At 32.4% G+C, this 25,760-nt stretch overlaps 2 protein-coding genes across 3 annotated transcripts; one reads left to right on the top strand and one right to left on the bottom strand.

Annotated features, from left to right (window-relative positions):
* Window positions 1-874: 874 nt before the first annotated feature.
* LOC134715629 (uncharacterized) lies at window positions 875-18,540 on the bottom strand. Its single transcript, XM_063577937.1, has 10 exons — window positions 18,394-18,540; window positions 13,463-13,857; window positions 11,070-11,873; window positions 10,196-10,374; window positions 7,758-8,927; window positions 7,355-7,545; window positions 6,831-6,981; window positions 5,978-6,169; window positions 4,555-4,712; window positions 875-4,141 (listed from the first exon to the last, which is right to left on the bottom strand). The coding sequence occupies exons 2-10, from the start codon at window positions 13,852-13,854 to the stop codon at window positions 3,989-3,991; spliced, it is 3,390 nt and encodes a 1,129-aa protein (XP_063434007.1). The 5' UTR covers window positions 13,855-13,857; window positions 18,394-18,540; the 3' UTR covers window positions 875-3,988.
* Window positions 18,541-18,696: 156 nt separating this feature from the next.
* Window positions 18,697-24,735, top strand: LOC134715628 (uncharacterized). Of its 2 annotated transcripts, XM_063577936.1 has the most exons (4): window positions 18,706-18,827; window positions 22,726-22,772; window positions 23,927-24,048; window positions 24,420-24,735. In XM_063577936.1, the coding sequence occupies exons 2-4, from the start codon at window positions 22,750-22,752 to the stop codon at window positions 24,554-24,556; spliced, it is 282 nt and encodes a 93-aa protein (XP_063434006.1). In that variant the 5' UTR covers window positions 18,706-18,827; window positions 22,726-22,749; the 3' UTR covers window positions 24,557-24,735. The 2 variants fall into 2 exon arrangements, with proteins under 2 accessions (XP_063434005.1, XP_063434006.1); XM_063577935.1 differs by lacking the exons at window positions 22,726-22,772; window positions 23,927-24,048; window positions 24,420-24,735 and adding an exon at window positions 19,832-20,420 and having other exon boundaries at window positions 18,697-18,827.
* The last annotated feature ends 1,025 nt before the right edge of the window (window positions 24,736-25,760 follow it).

Here is a 25,760-nt window from a genome sequence, read left to right as displayed (position 1 = left end):
TGGCAGGTATCGTCTAACCTTGACCTCATTTTCACGGTTTAATGGTAAATATTAAGTTTTTGTGTTTTGGTCTGTTTTTCAATTACTTAAATCAATATATCATCTGATTTGGTGTAAGGAATATATGAAGATGTGCATGTTTGTCTAACAGAACTTATCTGACACTGACTTCATTGTCATGGATCTTTAAAAATGCTAAGTTTAAGACATCCTTGTAGTAAAACTTTTTCTTCAAGACTTGAAATATAAAATCAATTGACAGTAAATCACTCTTGTTTATGATTTGTGTCAAAAACCTCATCTTTTGTCTTTAATGAAATGAGCTTTTTCAGAGACCCACTGAAAAGCATCATTCTTAACCCATGTATTCATGTGTTTAGATAGTAAAAATAAATTTAATTTTTCAATTTCTATGGTTATCCTCCTCATGCTCAGGTTTCCCAATCCCTTTCATGTACACCATCATTTTTTAAATCTTAAGCTAAAAACTACTCTGGTCTTGAGCACTTATTAGTTCATCAAATTTTAATAGCTAGGCATGGTATTCCTATTACTGATCAGCAAAGACTATTTATCTTAGACTTGCTTAGTGTGAGAAGGGTATAGAAATTGAAAGCTGAATAATGCACTCATCCTTCTTAATATTTACCGACCACTGTTAGACAAAACAATTTTTTTCCTAACCAACATATATGAATTTGACAGCATTTGACCAAAATCACTGACAGATGCAAATTCAATATATCTAACTAATTGTGGGTCATCTTGGAAGGAAAGATTATCATACTTCATGCTAATAATGTATTACTCTTGGTAAAAAACCAGACAGACACACACATCTGAGCTGAAGAGTCAAATAAATGACAATATAAAATATTTTTAAACTTTATTCTTGTAACATTTGTACATATTTAACAAAAAAGAAATGTTCCCATAAACAAAATGACTAGAAAATAATTACAAGGTCAATCTCTGCTCAAAAACAGTTTTTCCATTCACAATTTGTTTTTGGTTTAATAATGTACATTCATCCTTTATTTAGAAAGCAGGACTGAAATCTAATAATTTTGATAATTTGCACTACAATATTCAGTAAAAACTCTTGTGATCTTCTTCTTTTCTTTTAAAAAAAAAAGTAAATCTCTTAATGGAAGTTAAGAGAGCTTAATTTTCAATGCAATTTTCAAATACATGTATTCTGGAATAAATGAATTAATGTCTCCACTGACTGATATCATTATTAATCTTCTGAAATAAAGTATTGTAAACATTTATTATCAATCATTTAGCTATTATCATAAACCTTGCAGTTAGCCCTTATGGGAAAGAAAGGATGAAAAAGCTACAAGTTTAAGTAACCGAGATGGATACGATTACCATATCCATTGAGGAATGCGCAATTCAGGATCTGAACACTTGTCCAATAGTAAAGCTTAGAAGTTGAACCTGGCAGCACAATTGGAAAGATCATACCATAGGGAACATGTGCACAAAGTTCCAAGTTGATTGGACTTTAACATCATCAATAACTTCATTGGCCAAAAACTTGAACTTGAAGCAGGAAAGAGTCACAGACCAAAAAACATAATGCCCCCTAAAAAAAAAAGCACATGGCCCCCAACAAATATAAACATACAAATTTTCATGTGACCATGATTTGAATGCATGATGACTGCTTTTGATAATTTTCTTTGGATATAGGTTTTCAATTTAAAGTACAGTTTGCAGTTTCTTTAAACCTTCAATTTGAAGAAACTTGGCCAAACAATGTTTGCCTTGTTTAACAGAAAGCAGACACACATTACAACTCATCATTGTAAAAGTGCTTACTAAGAATGAAATCACTGTTCTGTTAATCATTAGAAAAGTTAATAATGGATTGATTGGTATTTATTCAGTTTTTAATGTTAGAGGAAGACAAAGTGCCAGAGAGAGAGCGACTGACCTTCAGTTGGAAAACTGACAATCCCAGTCAATTATAAGAATCGAAAGGGATCAAACTCACCTCAGTGTTGACAGGCTTGGGATATAGCAATATGTCTTATTAGACCACTAAGCTACCAAGGCCCAATGGAAAAAGTGTGGAAGAAACATGTGCTGGATAAACGGACATGGTGAATGCAACATAGCTCCACTTTTAGTGTCTGGATATAAGGTGCCACTGCCAATTGATGAAGAATATAAACCAATTAGTGCAATTTATTCTTTTACTGCTTTTTCTAAATGGTAAAATTATTTGTCTACAAGTAGGAATTTTCTACGATATATTTATCCTGATTTTTTTTCTTAAACTACTTCTTTTATGACTTTAAAAGATCTAGGAAAAAGAAATATATAAATACATTTCAATGAGGGCTAAAATCTCCATGAAATCTCGTAATTGTTTACATTATATTTCTAACACTAAAATATGTTAAACTTGATACAACAATAACAAATTATGATATGTTAACTAAAAAAAAATATAACAAAAATACCTTTTTAACTTGTATACAAAATTATTGAAAACAAAAACAGATTTAATGATACTAACAAACCCATTTGTGTACCATGGCTAATTCATGATAATATCAATCAAAGACATAACTTCCAATTAATCAAGAACTACAGACTTAATATAAATGGTTATGCAAGAAATAAGGTTGCAAAAATGATTCAAGAGCAATCAAAGTTGTATAAATGTATATAATTTCACTCTAAAGGATAACTGCAGAATTCGCAAAAAGTGTGGTTCTCAGGATTTAACCACCAAAATTTTGCATAGGACTGACACAATTTTAGTATTTTTCAATAGAATTAATAGTTAGGACCAGCAGATTTTCTTCAAGGTCCACCAGGGGAAAAGAGATTTCGTGAACTCTGCAACTGACTTTAAAACTATGGTTTACTTATGTTGAAATGAAATCTGTCAGGTGGAATAGTCAAGAGAATGGAACTACACATAGTCCTCCTACCTAGTATATGAAAGCTCTCTGACAAATAAACATCCAAGTATTTGGTAACATTGTTGTACACTTGAAGTCAATGTTTCCATAGTTGTTGAAAATTTGGCAAATAGTAAAATTAATGACATTAGAAAAGAAATACCAGCATCAGTTTGGAAATGGCAGTCACTTATACTGCTTTTCAGGTTCACCTTTACATCAATAAACGTATTTACACTTTTTGTATTTAGCTGTATTTTGCCTTCAAATGACCTTAGATCTACTCCGAATCACCTTTTGATGTCAAGCAACAATCACTTTTTAATTGTGACGTCAAATGTTTTGAATTATGATGTCAAAGTTTACGTGAACTTGTGTGATTTACATAATGGCAGACAAATTTGCATACAAGTGTAAACACGTCTATAATATACTGTGAATTCATTATCATTTGTTGGAAACAAATTTTCGTGGATTTTCTTGGTACAGGGAAACCACAAATTTAAATGTTCAAGGAATCGATTATTTGCTGTAGGATTAAATGCAGACTTTCGAAAACCACGAAATCAAACATTTACAAATATGCAAGCTTTCCCCAATCGACGAAAATTGGTAGCCAAGAAAATAAATGAATCCACAGTATATTTATTTCAACCATTATGGCCGCAACTGACAACAGTGCCAAACACATAACAATTATTCTTAATTATACCTCGTCTAAAATACTGGCCTTACATATAATACAAATCTACATAAACCTAAATAACTGTTTAAACCAAAAAATACATAAAAAAAATAACATGATTACTTTGGAATGCGAAAAATAAAATCTAACATGTAGGACTACCACCTTGTTATCTAAGTGTTAACAAAGTCATTCTAATTTGCTTCTTTTTCAATATCAGTTTATTGTTCAAATTCCTCCATTACATGTATTTACTACTTCACATTATCGTGAAAAATATATTTTTTTCTCTTATAATAATCAGGGAATAACAGGCACATATCCATTTCTTTGAAACCAATTATGATTTTGGTTAATTGACACGCCTACCACATAATTCTCAGGTATCACCTAGTTTGTAAATTTTGAGCTGATGATTGAGGAAGTTGACAACAATTAGACGTCCATCTTCTGTTAAATGCATATCGGAGGGTCTTTTGATGGGTTCTGAGAAACCAACAATACACAAAAATCCACCATCTGGACGGAATATCTGAAATACAAAAAATCCTTTACTTAATGTTGTTCACATTTACCAAGGGAACTCCATTAATCCCATCAATAATTATGTTAAGGTTATCAACAAGTAATTACAAAAGTCTTTTGCCTAAAGAGGAAATATTTCATGGGACTAGATCATCACAAAAGTTTTGTAAGCCTGAAGTTCCAGACCAAATACTTGAGAAAATGCCATATTCCCTAAAACATCAAAACACAATAAACAGAACATGTGTACTACCAAGTTTCAACTTCCCAACTACCTTTATCAAAAGTTTAATATGATATAGGATACACAGAAACAGACAGGGCATAATTATAAGAGGCAAAATGTAATTAATGCTGAAATTTCATGATCATTTTCTTATCTTACCACTACTATCCACAACCTAGTAAACTATTTCCTACCTGAACCCTGTCATTTTTACTGTCTGCGACAATCATATTACCAGTACTATCCACAACAACACCTGAGGGTTCAAAGAACTCTCCATTGCCATATCCTCCTCTACCAAAGTATGACTTGATCTTTCCTTTTAGATCTGTGACATAGATCTCATGTCGACCTTGAAAATAAATGTTTTAGTAAATCAGAAATTAGAAAACTAAATCTATTGGATGTGTATTGATTGATAGATATTTTCATCTGAAATACTGATTTTTTTCAATTTTGATGTTAATTGCTTTGAAAACAAACTGCAAGTCAAGTACTCTCACACCTCAGACTACTTAGTAGGGTATTTTATGTTGTTGTTAGAGATGAGGGATGGAAATGTACACTGCCACGTCCTGTATGTGTTTTTGTAGGATGTTTTCTATTGATATTGATTGATAAGGGTGCTATAAACAGTTTCGTATAAAAAAAACTAGGAGTTATTCCCCCCCCCCGACTAAAAATAACCATGGAGGGAAACCCCTGTTTATTTACTTACTTGGTGAAAAAGTCTCATGTTTTTTGTATTTGATTGTAAAAATTAGTTAATTAGCTTTCAATTCAAACAGGTTGAATGATTGAAATAATTTAAAAAATTATATTAAATATACATGTTTCAAGGGGAGACAACACTGTAAACAGACTGTTTTTAGCAGTGAAAATTGAAAACTTATTTGCAGCTCTTTTCGAAGCAGGAAACCGTCGCTGAAAAAAGATTTTTTTTGAAAGGCCAGGTAAAAACCTTCAAAATTCATACAGTTTTGATTAAGAAAAATGTGCATGGTAAGTCTTCATAGGTGTGCACATGACCTGATTTCAAGTTTTTTATGTGAAAATTATACCCTTTTTCCCCCATGTTCATTGAATGAAATTTTATAATATATTAAAAGTACACATTATTTTTATTTCATTCTAAACTAGAGAACATTCTGATTCCAGTGTTATCTAGTTTTATACAAGTATCTTTATTAATCAGTCCACCAGTAAGGGTCACATATGCATGGTCCCTCAAAATATGATGGGTTAGAAAAAAACTGTTGATTGCACCCTAAGGATGTAAAATCCATCAAAATTTACATTCAAGATGAGTTGAATTATCTCCCCTTTAAGACATTTTGCCATTAAGTATGTCAGATGTTGTAAATGCAATTTATGAAGTTGTACTAGATTCACTGAGAGACATAAAAAAAAATCTTATATTTTCCTACATTTAAATACTGTTCTATTATTCATCTAGACGGTTACCCTGTTTTCAAAATGGCTATATTCTGGGTACCATGTATGTTTAAATGCAACAGATCTAAGATTTAATAGGTATTTTGAGCTTTGTTGATGAAGTTTTTTTTGTGCTATTGTTTTACTTGTGCTTCTAGTTCAGATTCTATAGTAGCTATTTACCTAGATCACTGACAACAAGTGAACTCTGGCCAACATCTAGAAATCTACATCTTGTCTGTGGAATACGTCCCTGCAGTGGCTCATAAGGAAATGAGTTAACCAGTTCTCCCTTCTGGGAGAAAATAACTATTTTGGGGTTTCTTTTATCAACATCCAGTGTCAACAGATTTTTGTCTGGAGTCATACTCAGACCTGAAATTACACAGTTGATTACATTGAAGAATAGAAATTCAAGTTGAAAATTATCATTTAATATACAACAGTGTTACCCAAACAAGACTTGTAGATTTTACTGGGGTCTATGCCATTTGATGATTTTGATCATCTTCAAAATTTTGTATCTTGCATTAAATCTTGTACATAATTATGTACCAACCATTTCAAAGTATTGGATGTTTATATCTGAATTTAACAATTCTTTACCATTTAGGCATATTGATGAAGGATTTGAGTAATTCCAATTTTCTTCAAGTATAAACTATATATCTGAATACTGTAAATTCAGAAATTATTGCGAGGTTTTTATTATTGCGAATAATGCGACTGAGTTGTAAACGCAATAATTAAAACTCGCATTTTGTAATATTTTAACTGAATTAAGCATGACTTTTCTTAAAATCGTTAAAATTAAAATCGCATTCAAGTGTAAAATGACAAAATCGCATTAATAAATGCACGCAATAATTTCTGAATTTACAGTATGACAATACGTTAACATACGGGTGAGAAAGTGGTTTTCTAGTTATATCTGAACTAATCATACCGTACCAGAAGGCTGGGAGTGTTACCCATTGCCTTATGCATCTGTCTATTAACTATAACACATCTATATCTAAATATAACCATATTTTACCATAAGGTTGAGAGAGCTGACCAATACCCATCTGTCTAATTATAGCACCTCGCTCTAAATCAAACATTCTGATACATTTATCATCCTTTACAAACAGTTCATCTCTCTCATTCACAACCACTGCTGATGGTCTCTGCATGGCAGGTTTTAGCTGACAAAAAAATAATATAGTATGCTAAATAACCGGGATAGACATCACAGAGGTCTCACTTGAAACAAATAGCTTTTCAAAATTACCTGAAATGTTATGCAGAAAATGAACTGTTTTTAGTCTGAATTATGGAAGGGCTGTTCTATTTATGATTGATTGTTGGTTGCTTTACATCCAGTGGAAAATATGTCTTGCATGTTCAGGGCAAACTGTTCCATTTAATCAATCATGAAACCCACAAAAACAGGCACATTCAAAATTGAAAAACAATATAAAAAGACAAATTAAGAATTTTATTAACATTTTCAAAACTAATGAAAATTTTGAATCATTTGTTTTGTTCTTAACCACAATTTGTTATAAATTAAATTACCGTGGTACCAATGGTCAGTTTCAGCTTGCCGTCAGCTGTGAAAATCTTAACAAGGTGATTTCCAGTGTCAGCCACTATGACATCCCCTTTACTGGAAGTGGTGACACCTATTGGGAAATGGAAACCCTGGTCTTTCCCACCAATTTTTCCGATGAGTTTGGCTGGTATTGGAGGCAGAATCTTGGATACACCTATAATATAAAATCAACATGCATGCAAGTTAATCAGGTTTGTCCATTATAAACTTTATACTTTTACATACATGAGCAATTACTACTGAACATTAATATTGTTGGAAAACCACAATTACAGCAATACAAGGCTGTCTTTAAGCCTTCACACATTTTGCTATTTGTTCATAAATTAAATTGTAACATTTGTTATTAAAATGTTTATAATATACCTTTTGACATTTTCTCTATGTATTTAGCAACAGGACTAAGTGTACTAGCTCTAGGATTAACACTTGGCATGTCTGGTACAGGTTTGTTCAGTTTTGTTTCATTTGGTTCTCTGATGTTAACTTTGCTCATACTGATAGTGATTCCTGTTACAGTACCAGTTCCTGAACTACCCCAATCATCTTTAGGGTTATGCCCCTTTTTGCCTGTTAACAAACTGGTTACTTGTTTACTTTTAGCACCAGATCCTGTCTCACACCATTCATCACCTGAACTATATGCTTCCTGTAACTTGTTTAAGCTGTGTACATAATGTTGTCCTGTTTTAGAATTTATGCCTGTTTCACACCAGTCATTCATTGCATTGTGACCTATCCCCACATTTGACCTGTAAGGAGGGTTACTTTTCCCAGTCGTATTAACCTTGGGAACAGTTTCTGTCCATACTTCTCCGCCCCTAATGAATGTAGCTTTCTCTTGGGAGGTTTCCAACGAATTGTTGCCAAACTTTCCGGAATCTTTACCATCAGACACTCCAGAATCTTCTTCCCAGCCAGAATCAGCTACACCGCTTGAATCCCAATCTGTCCTGTCATCTTTGGTATGAAGATTTTCAGTCTTGACCATTGATTTTACAGATAACGGTACGGGTTCAAATTTAACAGGTAATGGTACGGGTTCAAATTTAACAGGCAACGGTACGGGTTCAAATTTTACGGGTGATGGTATAATACTCTGCTTCTTATGGTCAAGATGTCCACCACTTCCTTCTAGACTGGCCATTCTATAATTTATTGGGATAGCATTAAAATTGTTATTTGCATCTTTTTCAGTTTTAACCGTTACTGGACGGGGAGATATCTTTATACTGCTTAAAGGTCTCCTCAATCTAAATTCCTCTGCTTCTTCATCGGTAAGACTTTGATCTGTATATATTGACTCAGCAATTTTCTTTTGACCTTTAGGTGTACTTGTAATAGAATTAGAGGTCACCATGTCTGACTGGTCATTCAACCAATGTTCTGTTTTACTTTCCCCTGAGCCTAGACTTCCTCCAAATGGCAGACATTTTTCAATAGATTTGGGTTCTATAATTGGAGATACATGTGACTGGAATTTGTTTGTATCAGATGATTTTCGCCACCAGTCTGAATTTTCAGCATCTTCAGGACCTAAAATGCATGAAAATAATAGAATTGTAGGCAATATTCAATATGAATGTCCCTTCAGGGTTTCCCTTGGGTCAATTATTTTTTTCGCCACCTCTTTCCCCAAAACAATATATTTTTCGCCAAGTTACACAAATATATTTTTCTTTTAAAATTTTACTTTTTTCCCAGCCCCCCCCCCCCTTTTTTTCCCCACTTCCCTAAATGAGAAGTGGTTTTTACAACAAAACAAAACATCTTATCACTTGAAATTGATCCCTTGTGCAAGGTGTAGTCATTTCATTGAAGGGTTACTCTCATGCCAACCTTTTTAATAGATTTCTTCATAACGACAGTTTTGTTTTCTACTTCTAGACCATCGTAAATAAGTAAAACTATATGCTTGATACTTGTGTGTCACTGAAACGACTTTAAAGTACCACTCAAATCAATAATCTATATGAAAGTTAAATGATAAAGTTTTAAATCAGAGACCTTTCTTGCTTTTGAACATTTTTCGTCATAACAACAGTTTTCTTTTCTGGCCTATCATTAAAAAAAGGAGAGGAAGCGTAAAATTTTTGCTTCTAACATGTGCGTCGCAACGTGGTTAATTCCTTTTGTGACATGTGACAGAAGCCATTTAACCATATCATACAATCAACACCTTTATTTATTAGTCCTTTGATGTCGATATCTGACCATAGCTATAAATGCAATCAGCTGATAATTAATTTTCTGTCAAAATCTTAACAAGTTCAAGGTGAATTCAGAGTATTGTCTGATCGGTAAAGTCAGAAAAACCCGAAAAGATTAAATAAACAAGATGGTTGAAAATTTCTTTCGCCTAATTCTTTCGCCAATGACGAATTTTAATCGCCACAATTATTGTTTTTTCGCAAATTGCAAAAATGGCGACCGCCAGCGGAAACCCTGTGTCCCTTGCTAGTTTAGTATAAGATACAAAGTTGCAATCCTTAAAATCTTCATCTGTGCCTATTACTATTCAGAATGTCTTGTATCTGCTTTGCTTAAAAAAATTAATAAAAAAATTGAGCACTCACATAACCCACATTGTCACTGGGCAAACAAAACCTCACTCTTCAACTCCTAAAAAAGTCACCTGGTAATAATTTCTTGTCAATACAATATCTACAGATTATCTTTTTATTAACTACAAAATTTCATTAGGTTTTTTTGTGTAGTTCAGAGGAATTGCAATGACAAACTGTTGCAGAAGGATACCCAAGTTCAAATGACATGAATGAGCATACATAAATCATCATACCTACCTTTATGACTAATATGTGGCTCATGTATGACATTCTCAGCTTTGGCTGTAGTCATCAGACCAGTCAACATAGACAGACTTCGAGCAGCTAACATTGGTTTCTTCTGTGTGAGTGTCTCCTTCTCAGATAGAGGGAGAGCTGTCATCTTTGGTACTTCTGCAATACCAGGAGGAGGTGGTCTGGAAAAATACAAGCATTCTTAAAAGTTAAAATACAAGTCTATTGTTACATATAATTGGTATTACCAGGCAGCTATGTTTTTCAATAAGCAGATCTAATGTTATCTATATTAAGCATAATAAATTGATTAAATTAACATGAAAGGTGTTAATTGGGAAATGGGTAATTTTTCCAACCTCAAGAAATACTATAAATAAAGGGCTGCACTTTAGCGCATGATACGCCCGTTGCTCTTTTAACTTGTCTTTTATGCTTTAAATATATTGTCCCAAAATTGGAAAATCCCCCTTTTTTAAGCATAAAAATTCATAACACAGAAATGTAAAATCTGAAATTTATAAAAATTGAAACAGAGCTGACATCAATAGATATAAACAATTCACCAAAGTTTCATGGACATTGGTGAAAGTTTTTTTGAGTTATTGTCCGAAGTGTTAAAAATCACCCTTTTTTTTTTTATGAATAAAGCCCCATAAATCCAAAACTTAAAATCTGAAATTAAAAAAAAACGAAAGTGAGCTTACGTCAATAGATATAAACAATTCACTTAAGTTTCATGGAAATTGGTGAAAGTATTTTTGAGTTATTGTCAGAAGTGTGGACGACGGACGGACAGACAACAGTATACCATAATATGTCCCGTCTTAAAGAAGGGTGTATAAAAACTAATGTAAGAAATGCCTTTTTATCTTACACATATAAATTCTGTGTGTGGTTGTCAGTATCATGTTGGGGATGATTTTTACCATCTACTTTTCTGTCTCCATGATTTTTTACATTTAAGGACGATCTTTCCTCAGCCATCTCATCATCACTACTATTCCAAACAAAACCTTCCTCAAACTTTTTATCTTTCAGTTTCTTCCCAGCCGTTTTTCTCATTTGAACTTTTGCTGATGATTTCTCCTTCCTAAGATGTTTTGAAGGCGAAATTTTACAATCTTCAGGATATGAGGAAATACTCTCCTCTGATGTGGATCTCTTACTCAAACCAACATCCTCTAGAAAGTTACGTACCAACCTGACACAAGGAGAGATGTTAGGATTAACAGTTTCCAAAATCTTTCTGTTATCTAAATTTTTTAAAATACTGTTCATAGCTACACCCTGACTGGGAAATTTATTTTGTAAAACCTGTTCAGTTGAATTTACTGATTTACTAGCAATATCATTCTCCTCCACATGTACAGGGGACGGTGTTTCACACTCTACACAGCTTATCATAGTCTGGCTGTCTACATCTTTCTTGCCTTTACTGTAAGTACGTCCACAAAATGGACAATAGTCTTTAAACAGTACTTCTGTTTGACTGGACTTGGACAGTGTCACCCTATTTTGGTTCAAGTCTTTCTGATTATTGTTAACCAGGTTGTCAGCATGATTAATTCTGATACTTCCAAAGTTAGAGTAGTCATCAGCTGGTCTCTGAGGTACAAAGTCTAAACATATAACATCTTCCTCCAGTTCAAGGTCGGCAGAATTCTCTTTAGAAATTATCCTGAAATGAAATAACATAAAATTTAATAATCAAATTTCTCAAAATGATAATTAGAACTATAGAGATTGAATCTGTCAATGAACATAAAAAGAAATTGTAGCCCATTGGCTACTTTGAATAATTGTCAGTGTACAAAAAGATGTTTCTGTTTTTTGTATATCAACTCATGATAAAAGTTAGGCCAGGATTTTTTAATTTGTTGGTTTACGGATCCGCCGACCCGATTTTGCCGGTTTCCAGAATAAAAATAAAATTGACTTTTCATGCTTTTTTATTCCCGCCGACCATAACAAATGCATTATCCCTAAAAAATAATTAAAATATCATTTTTCTATGAAATAAAATGCATTAATCACTTACAGAAGTGATGACACTTTCTGTTGTGAAAAATGAAACTTTCAGGTTACGTTTCTAAAAAAAGACAATCAATTATAAATGACCTTGAAATGTCGTTTGCGCAAATAATTTTGCGGAACGAAACCTGTGTTTAAAACCAGTTACACAATAAGTTCGTTTCCTTCATTTGTCACCAGTCCGTAAGATGCCTGTTCTCATAGAAATAGACTTGTCCAAATGTGGACAGGTGGAAGTTCAAGACATCGAGTTAAAGTACTGAATTTTAACAAATCATTTGAAGTTTTCTTGTTTTCATAGATGATAAAAAAAAATCGTCAATTTTGATAAAAAAAACGGGAATGCATGACAACGATTATTTAACCCGATAGTGGACTAGTCTATTACGTTTTTTAACTTATTTATTTTCGTACGACGTTTTTACATTTTTGACTATCAGTTTTCGTGCTTATTAATTTATTATTCACCAACAAGTTTTAAATAAGAGCTACTGACGTGAATCTCTTTTTATTATCTGTGAAATGACGATTTAATTTCGTCTATGTCCGTGCACCCCTTTTTTACGGGAAATTATTAGACAATGTCATGCAATGTTTATTACAGCTGAGCAATAATATTTCATCGAACTAAAATTTAAGAATGATGACAAAATAGTATGACAAACATATTATTAGTAAGGTGAAATATATATATTTATTTTGCATATCAGTTTTATGTCTTGAAAGATGTTTTTTTTTCTTTTTTTTTCCCGACCGACCGACCTGACTTTTTCATGGAGAAAATCCGTAAACCAACAAATTAAAAAACCGTGGCCTTATGATTATACAATTGTTGTTTCTCATGTGTTAACATTGCATCTGATAATTTTTAAAGGCCGTTGCAATGAAGTGTTTACCCTTATCTCTTTTAAGTAGTTTTTCATACACAATGAATCACATGCACATAGTATATGCTCATTTTTAATAATATTCACAAATCTGCATTAAGGCCAGATGATATGTCATGTTACTATCTTCATGTATAATCCAGTAGCCACTTTTTGTTGGTTCTTTGAAGATTTGCATATTTGAATGATACATTTGTACAAGTATATTATTACTACAAGTCAAATGTAAGTTGTTCAAGAAGGTAACTTGAAAGTTGTCTGTTAAGAAAACATTTTTAATTATTATTTAAGCATTTAACAATGAATCATTTGAAATATCCATTCATTTCTAAGGAAATTTATAGCCTACTTAAAAGCTTCCAGGAGAGTTTTCCCTCTCTGAAACTGTGCAGGATTAACTGTTTTGACCACTTTCTTTAGAAGTCCTTCTGTTTCCAAACACAGCTGTTTTACTGTAGCCTCTTCTCGCTGTAACTGCACTAAACATGAGTTGAGGTAAGATGTCTTTTCTTGGAAAGCGCTGGCTAATTCATGCATCATTTCCTCGTGAAATATTTCTAGTTTCATTCTAATATCCTGTACATACTCAGACAACTGTTCGTTACTTGTACTTTGTTTCATTAACAGCAGGGTATGAGAGGCATTAAGCTGACGGGAAATGGCTTTCATTTTCTTCAGCAGACCATGAGAATTCATTAATGAATGCTGAAGATCACTGACAATATCTAATGGATGATCCATTTTCTGAAAAATATTAAGTTCAATCTATAAATATATATTTCTCAATAGTCAAAATCAAATTGGTGAATGTTTTCTTCAGGCCTAGGAGTAGGATTTAGCATATATGTACATTACTCCATATTATACTAAGGTTTTGGAATGCCCATAGCTTCTTAACCTGAGAAAAACTGTTAAAGGCACGTTTCTCCATCTTAATTAAAACTTCTGAAAACTTGAGAATTTTTGTGGGATTGCAATTTTTTTTTACTAATATATGTAAAAAAAAAAATTAAAAATTAAAGGGAGATTATTCAAACATTATTATTAACTTATATTTATAAGTATATTTTGTTATAAACTTCTTCAAATAAATAAAAATTAATTACTTATACAAGTAGTACCCCTGACTATTAAGCGTGTAAAAAAACTATAATTTGAAAACATGTAATTTTCCCTGCCAAATATTTCAATGAATCAGTTTGTTAATAATACTTGATAATAGAAACTCTAAGTCATGTAAGTTAACAAAACTAAATTACTAAAAAAGTTGCTACTGAACCTAACCTCAACAACCTAATACTAATAATATAATCATTGTTATGTTTTAAGTTGCAGTTTGAGCCCAAATTGAATTTTCAAAATTTAAATCAGATTAACTGATATTTCCTACAGCCATAGAGGGGTGTGTTTTCCTTTGAAATCTGTGTCTGGAAACTGAGGTGTCATGACTAATAATTTTTGGAAACAGGGGGAAAAAAGGGTGAAAATTTGATTGGTTTACTTCTTGTTATGAATTTTATCTTACAAAACATGTATACGAAATGAAATGTTACGTGAAACTTTTACTGTAGTACTACACAGGAAAAAACTTTACTCATGCAAAGTGTTACTTTATTTAAAACAAAAATAAATTCTGCACAATTTTTTCAAAAATGCAAATTTATCAAAGACTTATAAGTTATATGGGAAGAACACTGAATGTATTTACTTCATAATTGCTCAGATATAATCATGATAATAATTAATTTTGCCTGCAAAAAAAATAAAATAAAGCTGATAAAGGACATCCTTGACAGATTCCTCTGGAAGTTTAAAATCATTGGATATCCAACTATTTTTAATAACAGAGATGTCTATAGTCATCATAGCTTCCAAAGAGTAAAAATCGAAATTTCTGGATAGCTTTCATCAAAATAATTATGATGTTTTATATTATATAAGGCTGTGTTATGTATCTGTATTGTATGGTCGTATGTGTTTTGTAGTTAAGTCGTGAGAGTTGTGTCCCTTTGAATGATGATAATGCATATTTGTCATGTGATGTTACCTTACTTTTTTGCTTTGACCATGTTGACGCCTTACAGTGATAGAAAACCAACTGGTAATGTGATGCCACTAATGGATTAATTATCCTTAACAGAAGAACATGTTTTTACTGAGTGGCAGATCCATAACTTTTCATAAAAGGGGGGGGGGGGGGGGAGGCCTGCTCCAGGGATTACCAATATAATCCACCAATTTTTTCCTACAGAAAGGCCCCCCTCTCCATGTCCTTATCTGTATGATTTATTTGGAAAATAGTGCAAACTATGTATTGAAGGCAAGCAGACAACAATTTCAAATTTTCTAAACGCAGTCTTCACAATGAACTTTAAGATGGAAAAGGCCCTGAAGTCAATTTTTGGAGAAAAAAAAATTTACAGGCCCAAGAGCAATTTTACAAGCCTGGGCTACTGGGCCTGTGGTTCAGCATGAAGACTGTAAGCAGACCTGTATTTTGAAGTTGAGACCAAACAAACTAGAGGCTCTAAAGAGCCTGTGTCGCTCACCTTGGTCTATGTGCATATTAAACAAAGGACACAAATGGATTCATGACAAAATTGTATTTTGGTGATGGTGATGTGTTTGAAGTTCTTACTTTACTGAACGATTTTGCTTCTTACAATTATATCTATCATGAACTTTGCCCATTAGTAACAGAGAACTATATTTGGTAAAAATTTACATAAATTTACCAAATTAATGAAAATTGTTAAAAATTGACTATAAAGGGCAATAACTCCTTAAGGGGTCAATTGACCATTTAGGTCATGTTGACTTATTTGTAGATCTTACTTTGCTGAACATTATTGCTGTTTACAGTTTATTGCTATCTATAATAGTATTCAAGATAACCAAAAATGGCAAAATTTCTTTAAAAATTACTAATTGGAGGGCAGCAACCCAACAACCAGTTGTCCAATTCATCTGAAAAATTCAGGGCAGATAGATATTGACTTGATTAACAATTTAACTTCTTGTCAGATTTGCTCTAGATGCTTTGGTTTCATAGTTATAAGCAAAAAACTTCATTTTACCCCTATGTTCTATTTTTAGCCGTGGCGGCCATCTTGGTTGAATGGCCAGGTCATCGGACACATTTTTCAAACTAGATACCCCAAAGATGATTGTGAACTAGTAGTTTCAGTGGAGATTTTGTAAAAGATTACTTAGATTTATAAAAAATGGTTAAAGATTGACTATAAAGGGCAATAACTCCTAAAGGGGTCAACTGACCATTTTGGTCATGTTGACTTATTTGTAGATCTTACTTTGCTGAACATTATTGCTGTTTACAATTTATCTCTATCTATAATAATATTCAAGATAATAACCAAAAACAGCAAAATTTCCTCAAAATTACCAATTCAGGGGCAGCAACCCAACAACCGATTGACCGATTCATCTGAAAATTTTAGGGCAGATAGTTCTTGACCTGATAAACATTTTTATCCCATGTCAGATTTCCTCTAAATGCTTTGGTTTTTGAGTTATAAGCCAAAAACTGCATTTTACCCCTATGTTCTATTTTTAGCGGTGGCGGCCATCTTGGTTGGTTGACCAGGTCACGCCACACATTTTTTAAACTAGATACCCCAAAGATGATTGTGGCCAAGTTTGGATTAATTTGGCCAAGTAGTTTCAGAGGAGAAGATTTTTGTAAAAGATTACTTAAATTTACGAAAAATGGTTAAAAATTTACTATAAAGGGCAATAACTCCTAAACGGGTCAACTGACCATTTTGGTCATGTTGACTTATTTGTAGATCTTACTTTGCTGAACATTATTGCTGTTTACAGTTTATCTCTATCTATAATAATATTCAAGATAATAACCAAAAACAGCAAAATTTCCTCAAAATTACCAATTCAGGGGCAGCAACCCAACAACCGATTGACCAATTCATCTGAAAATTTTAGAGCAGATAGATCTTGACCTGATAAACATTTTTATCCCATGTCAGATTTCCTCAAAATGCTTTGGTTTTTGAGTTATAAGCCAAAAACTGCATTTTACCCCTTTGTTCTATTTTTAGCCGTGGCGGCCATCTTGGTTGGTTGACCAGGTCACGCCACACATTTTTTAAACGAGATACCCCAAAGATGATTGTGGCCAAGTTTGGATTAATTTGGCCCAGTAGTTTCAGAGGAGAAGATTTTTGTAAAAGATTACTTTAATTAACGAAAAATGGTTAAAAATTTACTATAAAGGGCAATAACTCCTAAACGGGTCAACTGACCATTTTGGTCATGTTGACTTATTTGTAGATCTTACTTTGCTGAACATTATTGCTGTTTACAGTTTATCTCTAACTATAATAATATTCAAGATAATAACCAAAAACAGCAAAATTTCTTCAAAATTACCAATTCAGGGGCAGCAACCCAACAACTGATTGACCGATTCATCTGAAAATTTCAGGGCAGATAGATCTTGACCTGATAAACATTTTTACCCCATGTCAGATTTGCTCTAAATGCTTTGGTTTTTGAGTTATAAGCCAAAAACTGCATTTTACCCCTATGTTCTATTTTTAGCCGTTGCGGCCATCTTGGTTGGTTGACCGGGTCACGCCACACATTTTTTAAACTAGATACCCCAATGATGATTGTGGCCAAGTTTGGTTTGATTTGGCCCAGTAGTTTCAGAGGAGAAGATTTTTGTAAAAGTTAACGACGACGGACGACGACGGACGCCAAGTGATGAGAAAAGCTCACTTGGCCCTTCGGGCCAGGTGAGCTAAAAAGTATCTGAGATAACTGTCTTGTGGCTGATGTACTGAAAAAAAAACCACTAAACAGTGTTTTAAGCTCATGATTTTGCGATTGACACTTTCGGGATCAGGGATTCCTTTTTTCGATGTTTGGGATCTGGTTAATTTTTTTTATAAATTTGGGACCTCTGGATTCCATGTTTTTAAGCCGCGATTTCGGGATCAGGACCCCGCCGATCCCCACTCTACTCAGGCTCAAGGTTGGTATGGATTTTATTATTTTTCTTTACAATGAGTCTCAGCAATGCTAAAAGGAGCAACATTGTGACTTTGACAGTGCTTTATCAAAAATGGCCAAAAAACTTTGGGGTTAGGTTTAAAATAAGGGTAGGGTGTCACTCTTCAAACGCCTCAGGCACTGTGATCACACGAAAGTTTCAATCCTCAAGTCAAAGCAGTTTACAAAATGTTTCAAATGTCTAAAAAGGGTTAAGTATAAGCATAATAAGGAGAATAATATCCGTACTAGTTCTGTCTGCTTTGCACTTGATATCTTTTAAAATAACTAAGCTATCTACGGTTAACTTTTCAGAGATTCTGAAGTTCCCATCATCAGCAGCATGCAAGTTCTAAGTCGGAAGTGACGTTTAGTCCATAGGAAAGTGGTGTTTATTTTAAAAGATATGTGACATTATACTCAGCCGTGTAGTTTCTTATTCAATCAATTATTTTGTAATAATTTCTGAACAAACCATTTTCTTTTTACTATAAATGAAAGTTTACCTCCGTATTAAATTAATTGTCACCTTTTGAAATCATTCTTCCACCCCTATTAAAAAATGGATATAGTCCAATTGACGCATGGCGGGAAAATTTCTTTTAAAAACACTGATGAGAAGTTGACAAACTATCATTTTCCAGACTAAGCTGCCTTGACCCCCCTGACTTTGGTTACTTCAGGTTTATTTTATTATTTAAGTCTTAAACATTGTATAGCAACATCATCTAGATATGTTGAAAGTCTACAGACTACAGATTTATGAATACTGAATAAGATATGATATTTTCTCATAAAAATAAAATTACCAGAACTTAAATTTGGCAGAAGTCGAGAAGATAACATAAAAGTTTAGAGAGTGTATGAACTCTGTAATTAACCTACAATTAATATCAAAAAGGTTGAAAAAATATGATAAGAGGGTGTTGAGGGGTGTGCAGAACACCGAAATATGTGAAATAAAAATTGCAAGAACGTAGCACGAAAAATAAAAATTGGGGAAAAACAAAGCATGAGAAATAAAATCGCAAATATTAAGGAAAAAGGTACCAGAAGTTATTACTCAGCTGTTATTGGATATCATGTAGCCATTATGGGCATGAAGACCTTGCGGTCACATTTTAGCGTCTGCTACTTGCATCTGATTTGATTTTTTAAAATTATTTATAGTAATTTGATGGACTTTATTACATATCATACATATACAATAGAAAGTACAATGTATAACATGTGTAATGGTAACAATATACTTTAATTTCTATTAGATTACACAAGTTTCAGAAGGTACTATTAAACACACTGACTTTGTTCCAATTTACTTTTTAATCAAATGGGAAACAACGCAAGCACGAGAAATTAAGAGCACCGACACGAAACACGGAAAATAAATAAGGGGAAACACGAAGCATGCACATCGAACCAAACACAAGAAAACGAGAAATGAAACACCAAAACACGTGAAATAAAAAGTCTGAAAAATTTGCACGAAAAATAACCCTTTACTACGTGCACCCTCTGATAAAGTTTGTCAAATGCTTTGATTTATTGCAAGTGTAAAGCAAAATTCTTTCCAAATGAAATATCGATCATCCACGGCAAAAATGTTACAGATGATGTAAGATTTTATCTATAGGAAAATATTTGAATGTTCGATTCTTTCCATTACCATGATTTTTTATTTTTTAAGTTAGAATATCGAAAAACTAGATCTGATAGAACATTCTAGAACATTCTATAGAAGAATGGCGGGAATTGAACAATCTTTAGTTAAAGAATTACAAGTTGTAATGTCTATGTTGGAATGGCAACAGGATATATATAAGTATATCACAGAGAATAATCCCACTACCGGGAATCTGGTATGGGTATATCATAATGGTGGAACCAGAGTGGAAGATGAAATATCTTGGTTTAGAAGATACCTTCTGTCTACAAAAGATGCTGTATATTACGACAATGGAGTATATGGGAACACAGGAACCAAAGCTTTGCACAGAAGAATGGAAGTTCAGACTAACGATATAAAGTATCGATATTCTAAAGAAGAATTTGTTATAATGAATGTGAAAGATTCATCTAATATAAACTATGTAATACTGGAAGCTTTAAAGGATGGAATATACTTTAGTCCTAAGTGGCAAAGTTGTACGAGGATGTTTCCAACTCCTCATGTTATTGTATTTTCAAGGAAAATGCCAGATGAAAACTTTTTTCCTAGTTATAAATATAAAGTTTTTACTATATAATAAAATGTATCATGTATTTTATTATTTATTATATATTTAATAAAATGTATCATGCGAAAGCACAACTGAGATCCTTGTTCTTATTTGCAAATACTATGGGTTAATAATCAAGTATTTGAATATAAGCTAAACTTTGATCCTGAATCAAAAAACAAATAAATGTATGGTGCAGTGACCTGTCATGTGTATCCATGCACCTTAGACTTATGACCTCACTTTAGCCTCACCGGACACAATTTCATGTTGTACGAACGATTTTTTAACTTTAATTATTTTTTTTCTTTGTAGAATACTTTTCTTGAATTGTTTGTACCATGGAATTAAAGATGTATGAAGGCTTTTCATTTTGAATCATAACACAAATAATTTTCTATTTACCTTGGGATACTTTAGTAAGATTTTCATGCCCTGGTTAAGTTACAATGTATATGGGTCTAGCAAGCCCAATATGGACGCAATTACAAACAGCACTATATTTATATATCTGGCAGAAGAAATCAATTACAACTATCTAAATTTATGAAACATACATTAATCGCATCTTAAACACATTTCCTATGGTATTTTACTTCAAAATCTTCAGCAGTAATAGCAGCAGACAAAATAAGTGACCAAAAAATTTCTTTGAAAAGGAAATATTTCGGATTTTTTGTTGTCTAAGAAGCACTGAATTCTCCTTTTAGTTAGTGAACCTATAATTTTAATTTATATTTTATAACCTTAATAACATTAACGGTACCAATTTTTCTGCACCAGATGCGCATTTCAACAATACATGTCTCTTCAGTGATGCTCTTGGCCAAAATATGTAAAATCCAAAGCTTATATATATATAAAAGATGAAGAGCTATAATCCAAAAGTTCCAAAAAGTATAGCCAAATCTGAGAAAGGAATCAGAGCTCTGCATGAGAGAGATACATTCCTTAATTTATAATAATTTTTAACATTTTGTTACATCAAATTTAATAACACAAAAACTCCGTATTTTCATTCCAGTACCGAATTACTGGCTACTGGGCTGGTGATACCCTCGGGGACTAACAGTCCACCAGCAGAGGCATCGACCCAGTGGTCTTAATAACATTAACAGTACCAATTTTTCTGCACCAGAAGTATCAGAGTTCTCAGGACTTTTCAATAAAAAATACTATTTTCTTTTGACAATGCTCAGGCATGTCAGGGTCACTAGAGTCTGAGAAAACATTAATTTTGGGATTATTTGGGCAAGGTAAAGGGCATCATGCATATGAACAGATTCAGGAGATATTTTTCTATCTACATGTATATAATGACAAAAGAAGGCAATCTGCACTAGCTTGTGTGCTTTATTCATGTAATTTCCAAGAGAGGGAGTCATTATTTTGACATTAATGAAATTATATAATTGTATAAATAAACCAATTTTTCAAGACGTTTCGGCCATTGGCCTTCTTCAGTTCTTTATTTTTCCTCTCAACTACATGACTGACATTACATTTGTATTTCCTTTTCAATCATTGAAATTAACCAAGTGCGCATGATTTTGTTTTCATGAAAACACAAGTAATGTAGTGGGTTTTTACTTAATAGAAACATTTATTATTATGCATAAATATCATATTAGGGGGCAAACATTAGAAATATGTTTAAACTCATAAAGCATTGTGTACTGCATAAATTCAATGTAATCTTGTCTCTCTTGATAATGGATACATGTACATGTGCTTTTTGGTATGAAGGTTTACCTTGTTGTAGTACACTAAAAAGATATAACATTAATATAAAAAAAGAAGATGTGGTATGATTGCCAATGAGACAACTCTCCACAAGAGACCAAAACCACACAGAAATTAACAACTATAGGTCAACATACAGCCTTCAACAATGAGCAAAGCCCATACAGCATAGTCGGCCATAAAAGGCCCCAAAGTGACACTAAAACAATTCAAAAGAGAAAACTAACGGCCTTATTTACGTTAAAAAAAAAAGAATGAAAAACAAATATGTAACACATAAACAAACAACAACCACCAAATAACAGGCTCCTGAAGATTATTTAAAATAAAGTCAAGGTTTATACTATCTTCCTTGGAGAAAACGCATAACAATTCACTAGATGAATTTGAAAAAAATATAATGGAATGTTTATTCACATTATAAAAGGCAATATATATATGCAAATGCAAATTTCATTTGGAAACTTACAAAAAATGAAGCTTAAGAAAAACAGTATTGAGATACATGTACGTTCCTAAAAATAGTACTTATGTACATTGCAAAAAGTATTTAACATATTGTTTTAATGAAGTATTATTATATTTTTTGATAATCATTTAAATTTATTTTTATTTTCAGTTATTATATTAAAAGTTGTAAAGAATGACGACAATTGTAAATCCTGGGTAAGTTTATAAGCCAGAGGCTAACACATGTATTGGATAAATAGCTCAAACATAGCCAAAAGAACCAAATACTAAATACAGTATGCTACACATACATGTACCTTGTTCCCATAAAGAAAGATACTGATTCAACCTTATTGTCCTAACTGATAGTCTTCCTGAACATGAATGTCAAAATAATATACATTTCCATGGACCCCTTGGCTATGAAGCAAAACAAAATCAATCAATCCTAGCAGATGGTAGCCATATTTAAAAATTTCAAGAGGCTTAATGCATTACAGTATACCAGTCATCCTATTTTTCCAATTATTGAATTAACTTGAAAATGTTATCGATAGAAATATGACTATTTGTATACCAACCAGTGGTCAGTACCAGTATGTTATTTTATTTTTTATACCAGATAGTTTTGACTTTGAACAGTTAGTGTCTTCACTATCAACTAGTAGTCCTTAATCCTAAGCAAGTAAAATTTCTGTCTGGATACAAATTTTTCTAAATATAGGCTTCATAAGGCTTATAAATTTTTTAAATCTTGCAATAGACAGTAAGCCAATCTTGTTCCAGGAAGACAGCAGCAATAGGTACATGTAGTAAGAGTCATCATTAATATACTGTAAATTCAGAAATTATTGCGAGGTTTTTATTTTTGCGAAAAATGCTAGAAACTTGTGAACGCAATAATTTAAACTCGCATTTTGAAAATATTTCATATGGTTTAAACAGGACTTTTCTCAAAATCTTAAAAATTATAATTGCATTTCTGTCGGAAATTACAAAATCGCAATAATAAATGCACGCAATAATTTCTGAATCTACAGTAATTGAATTCAGAGCTGTATGTAAGTAAGTTCTATAGTCAATAACAAAATCAGAAGAGATTTGACAGTGTTCATGTACATGATGTCTGGCAAAAAAAAATTAATTTTATTGTAAATTTTAAAATCATTGCAAGGTTTTTATTAATGCGACTTGGTGAGTATCACAAAACTGATAAACTACCATACTGATATCTGATGCATATTTTGTTCATTCTTCAACAATTACAATAATAAAAGCCACAATAACTTCTGAATTCACAGTAATTGCTTCAAAACTAAACAAATATTTGTGTTCAGATGTTAGTTAATGTATAGTGACATAACTTTCAGATTTGAAGACTTTAGACAAGAGAAAGTTCAGTCAGCAGGAAACCATCAGTGTGTCATGGCAGAAATAGATAAGATAAATAAAGATCTACAGGAACTTAAAGATGGACTAGTTGACACAAGTGGTAGGTTTATACTTATGGTCACATGAGACAGCAACCCAATAACACAGTTAAATAATAACCTACTTTCCACATTGATAGACATTGTGTGCACATACCATATATTTATACTCTCTATTGTCATGAGTTTTAACATTTTTTAATAGTAAAAAAATGCAGTGTATTTTAAGCAGACAACACTTCATCAACGACAGAAGCAATCACAATGGAACCAATACATATTTTTTTTCTATTTATTTACAAGTTATTACAAAAGTATAAAAGATCGTTTTCCAAAATATTCTTTATCAAATTAGAATAAAAGAGGTTGTAGCATCTTAGATAATTAATTTTGTAGTATATTTCTCTAAATTTTATATTTTTAATATTTTCAGTTAGATGCCACATGTTAGAAGTGGAGTTAGCCACACAGTTCAGCCCATATATGGTTTCCACTGTCAGGAACACTAAACAAGATTGTGCAAAATGTACCGAGACAATTCGTAACTATGTTGGAGCAGTGTCAGAGTAATGCACAAAGTTTACTGTTTAAGATAGTTCTATTGTTTGTTAAATTTGAACAATTAAAGCTCCTATATTTTATGTATTGTAAGCCAAACATTATCATCTTATATTGTCTGTTAATTACTTTTATTTGTTAACATATTACATTGTATTTTATGTAAAATAATAAATTAATGTCTAAGGAAATATGAAGTTATGTGATGTTTTAATATTTTGGATATATATACATGTTACATTTATAAGAGAGTGATAACAAAGGAAATATCAAGGAATGGACTTCTTATAATACAGCAGTTTTCTTTAGTTGCTTTAGATTATTTTACTGTGGATTCATTTATATTCGTTGGATACCAATTTTTCGTGGATTTCGTGGGTACAGGGGAACCACAAATTTAAATATTCTACGAATTGCAAATTTTCTAAAGGAATGTATGCAGACTTACCAAAACCACGAAATCAAATATCCACGAATATGCAAGTTTTCCTCAAACCACGAAAATTGGTATCCACGAAAATAAATGAATCCACAGTAGTTGTTAATTTTTGTCGAGCATGTGACTTTTGTTGCTGAAAGCTAACCATATAGATAGTGATCCGGCGTCTGCTAACTTTAAAAAAAAATGTTTTAGAAAGTGAAAGACTTAGATGCTTCATACTTTGAATAAAGATGCCTTATGTTACAAAATTATGTCTGTCATACGTCTATTGTCCTTGACCTCATTCTCATGGTTCAGTGACTATTTGGAAAAAAAAAGGTTAAAACATTTAGCAATGTTAATTACTTTCTTAATTGTGAGTAATAAAATAACTATATTTAGTATGTGCGTACCTTACAAGGTCCTCATGACTGTCAGCTTTCATTTGACCTCATTTCATGGATCAGTGAATAAGGTTAAGTTTTTAATAGTCAAGTCCATTTATCAGATACTATAATTAATATAGGTTTACATTGACATTGGCTAGAGGTATAGGGGGAGGGTTGAGATCTCATAAACATGTTTAACCCGCCGCAATTTTGCACCTGTCCCAAGTCGGGAGCCTCTGGCCTTTGTTAGTCTTGTATGATTTTAAATTTTAGTTTCTTGTGTATAATTCGGAGTTTAGTATGACGTCAAATATCACTGTACTATTATGCATATTTTTAGGGGCCAGCTGAAGGACACCTACGGGTGCGGGAATTCTCGCTACATTGAAGACCCATTGGTTGCCTT

Source organism: Mytilus trossulus, chromosome 4, assembly GCF_036588685.1.
Source record: "Mytilus trossulus isolate FHL-02 chromosome 4, PNRI_Mtr1.1.1.hap1, whole genome shotgun sequence".
Taxonomy (NCBI): domain Eukaryota; kingdom Metazoa; phylum Mollusca; class Bivalvia; order Mytilida; family Mytilidae; genus Mytilus; species Mytilus trossulus.
Note: the sequence above shows the minus strand (reverse complement) of the source record. Positions and strands in the feature narration are given on the sequence as shown.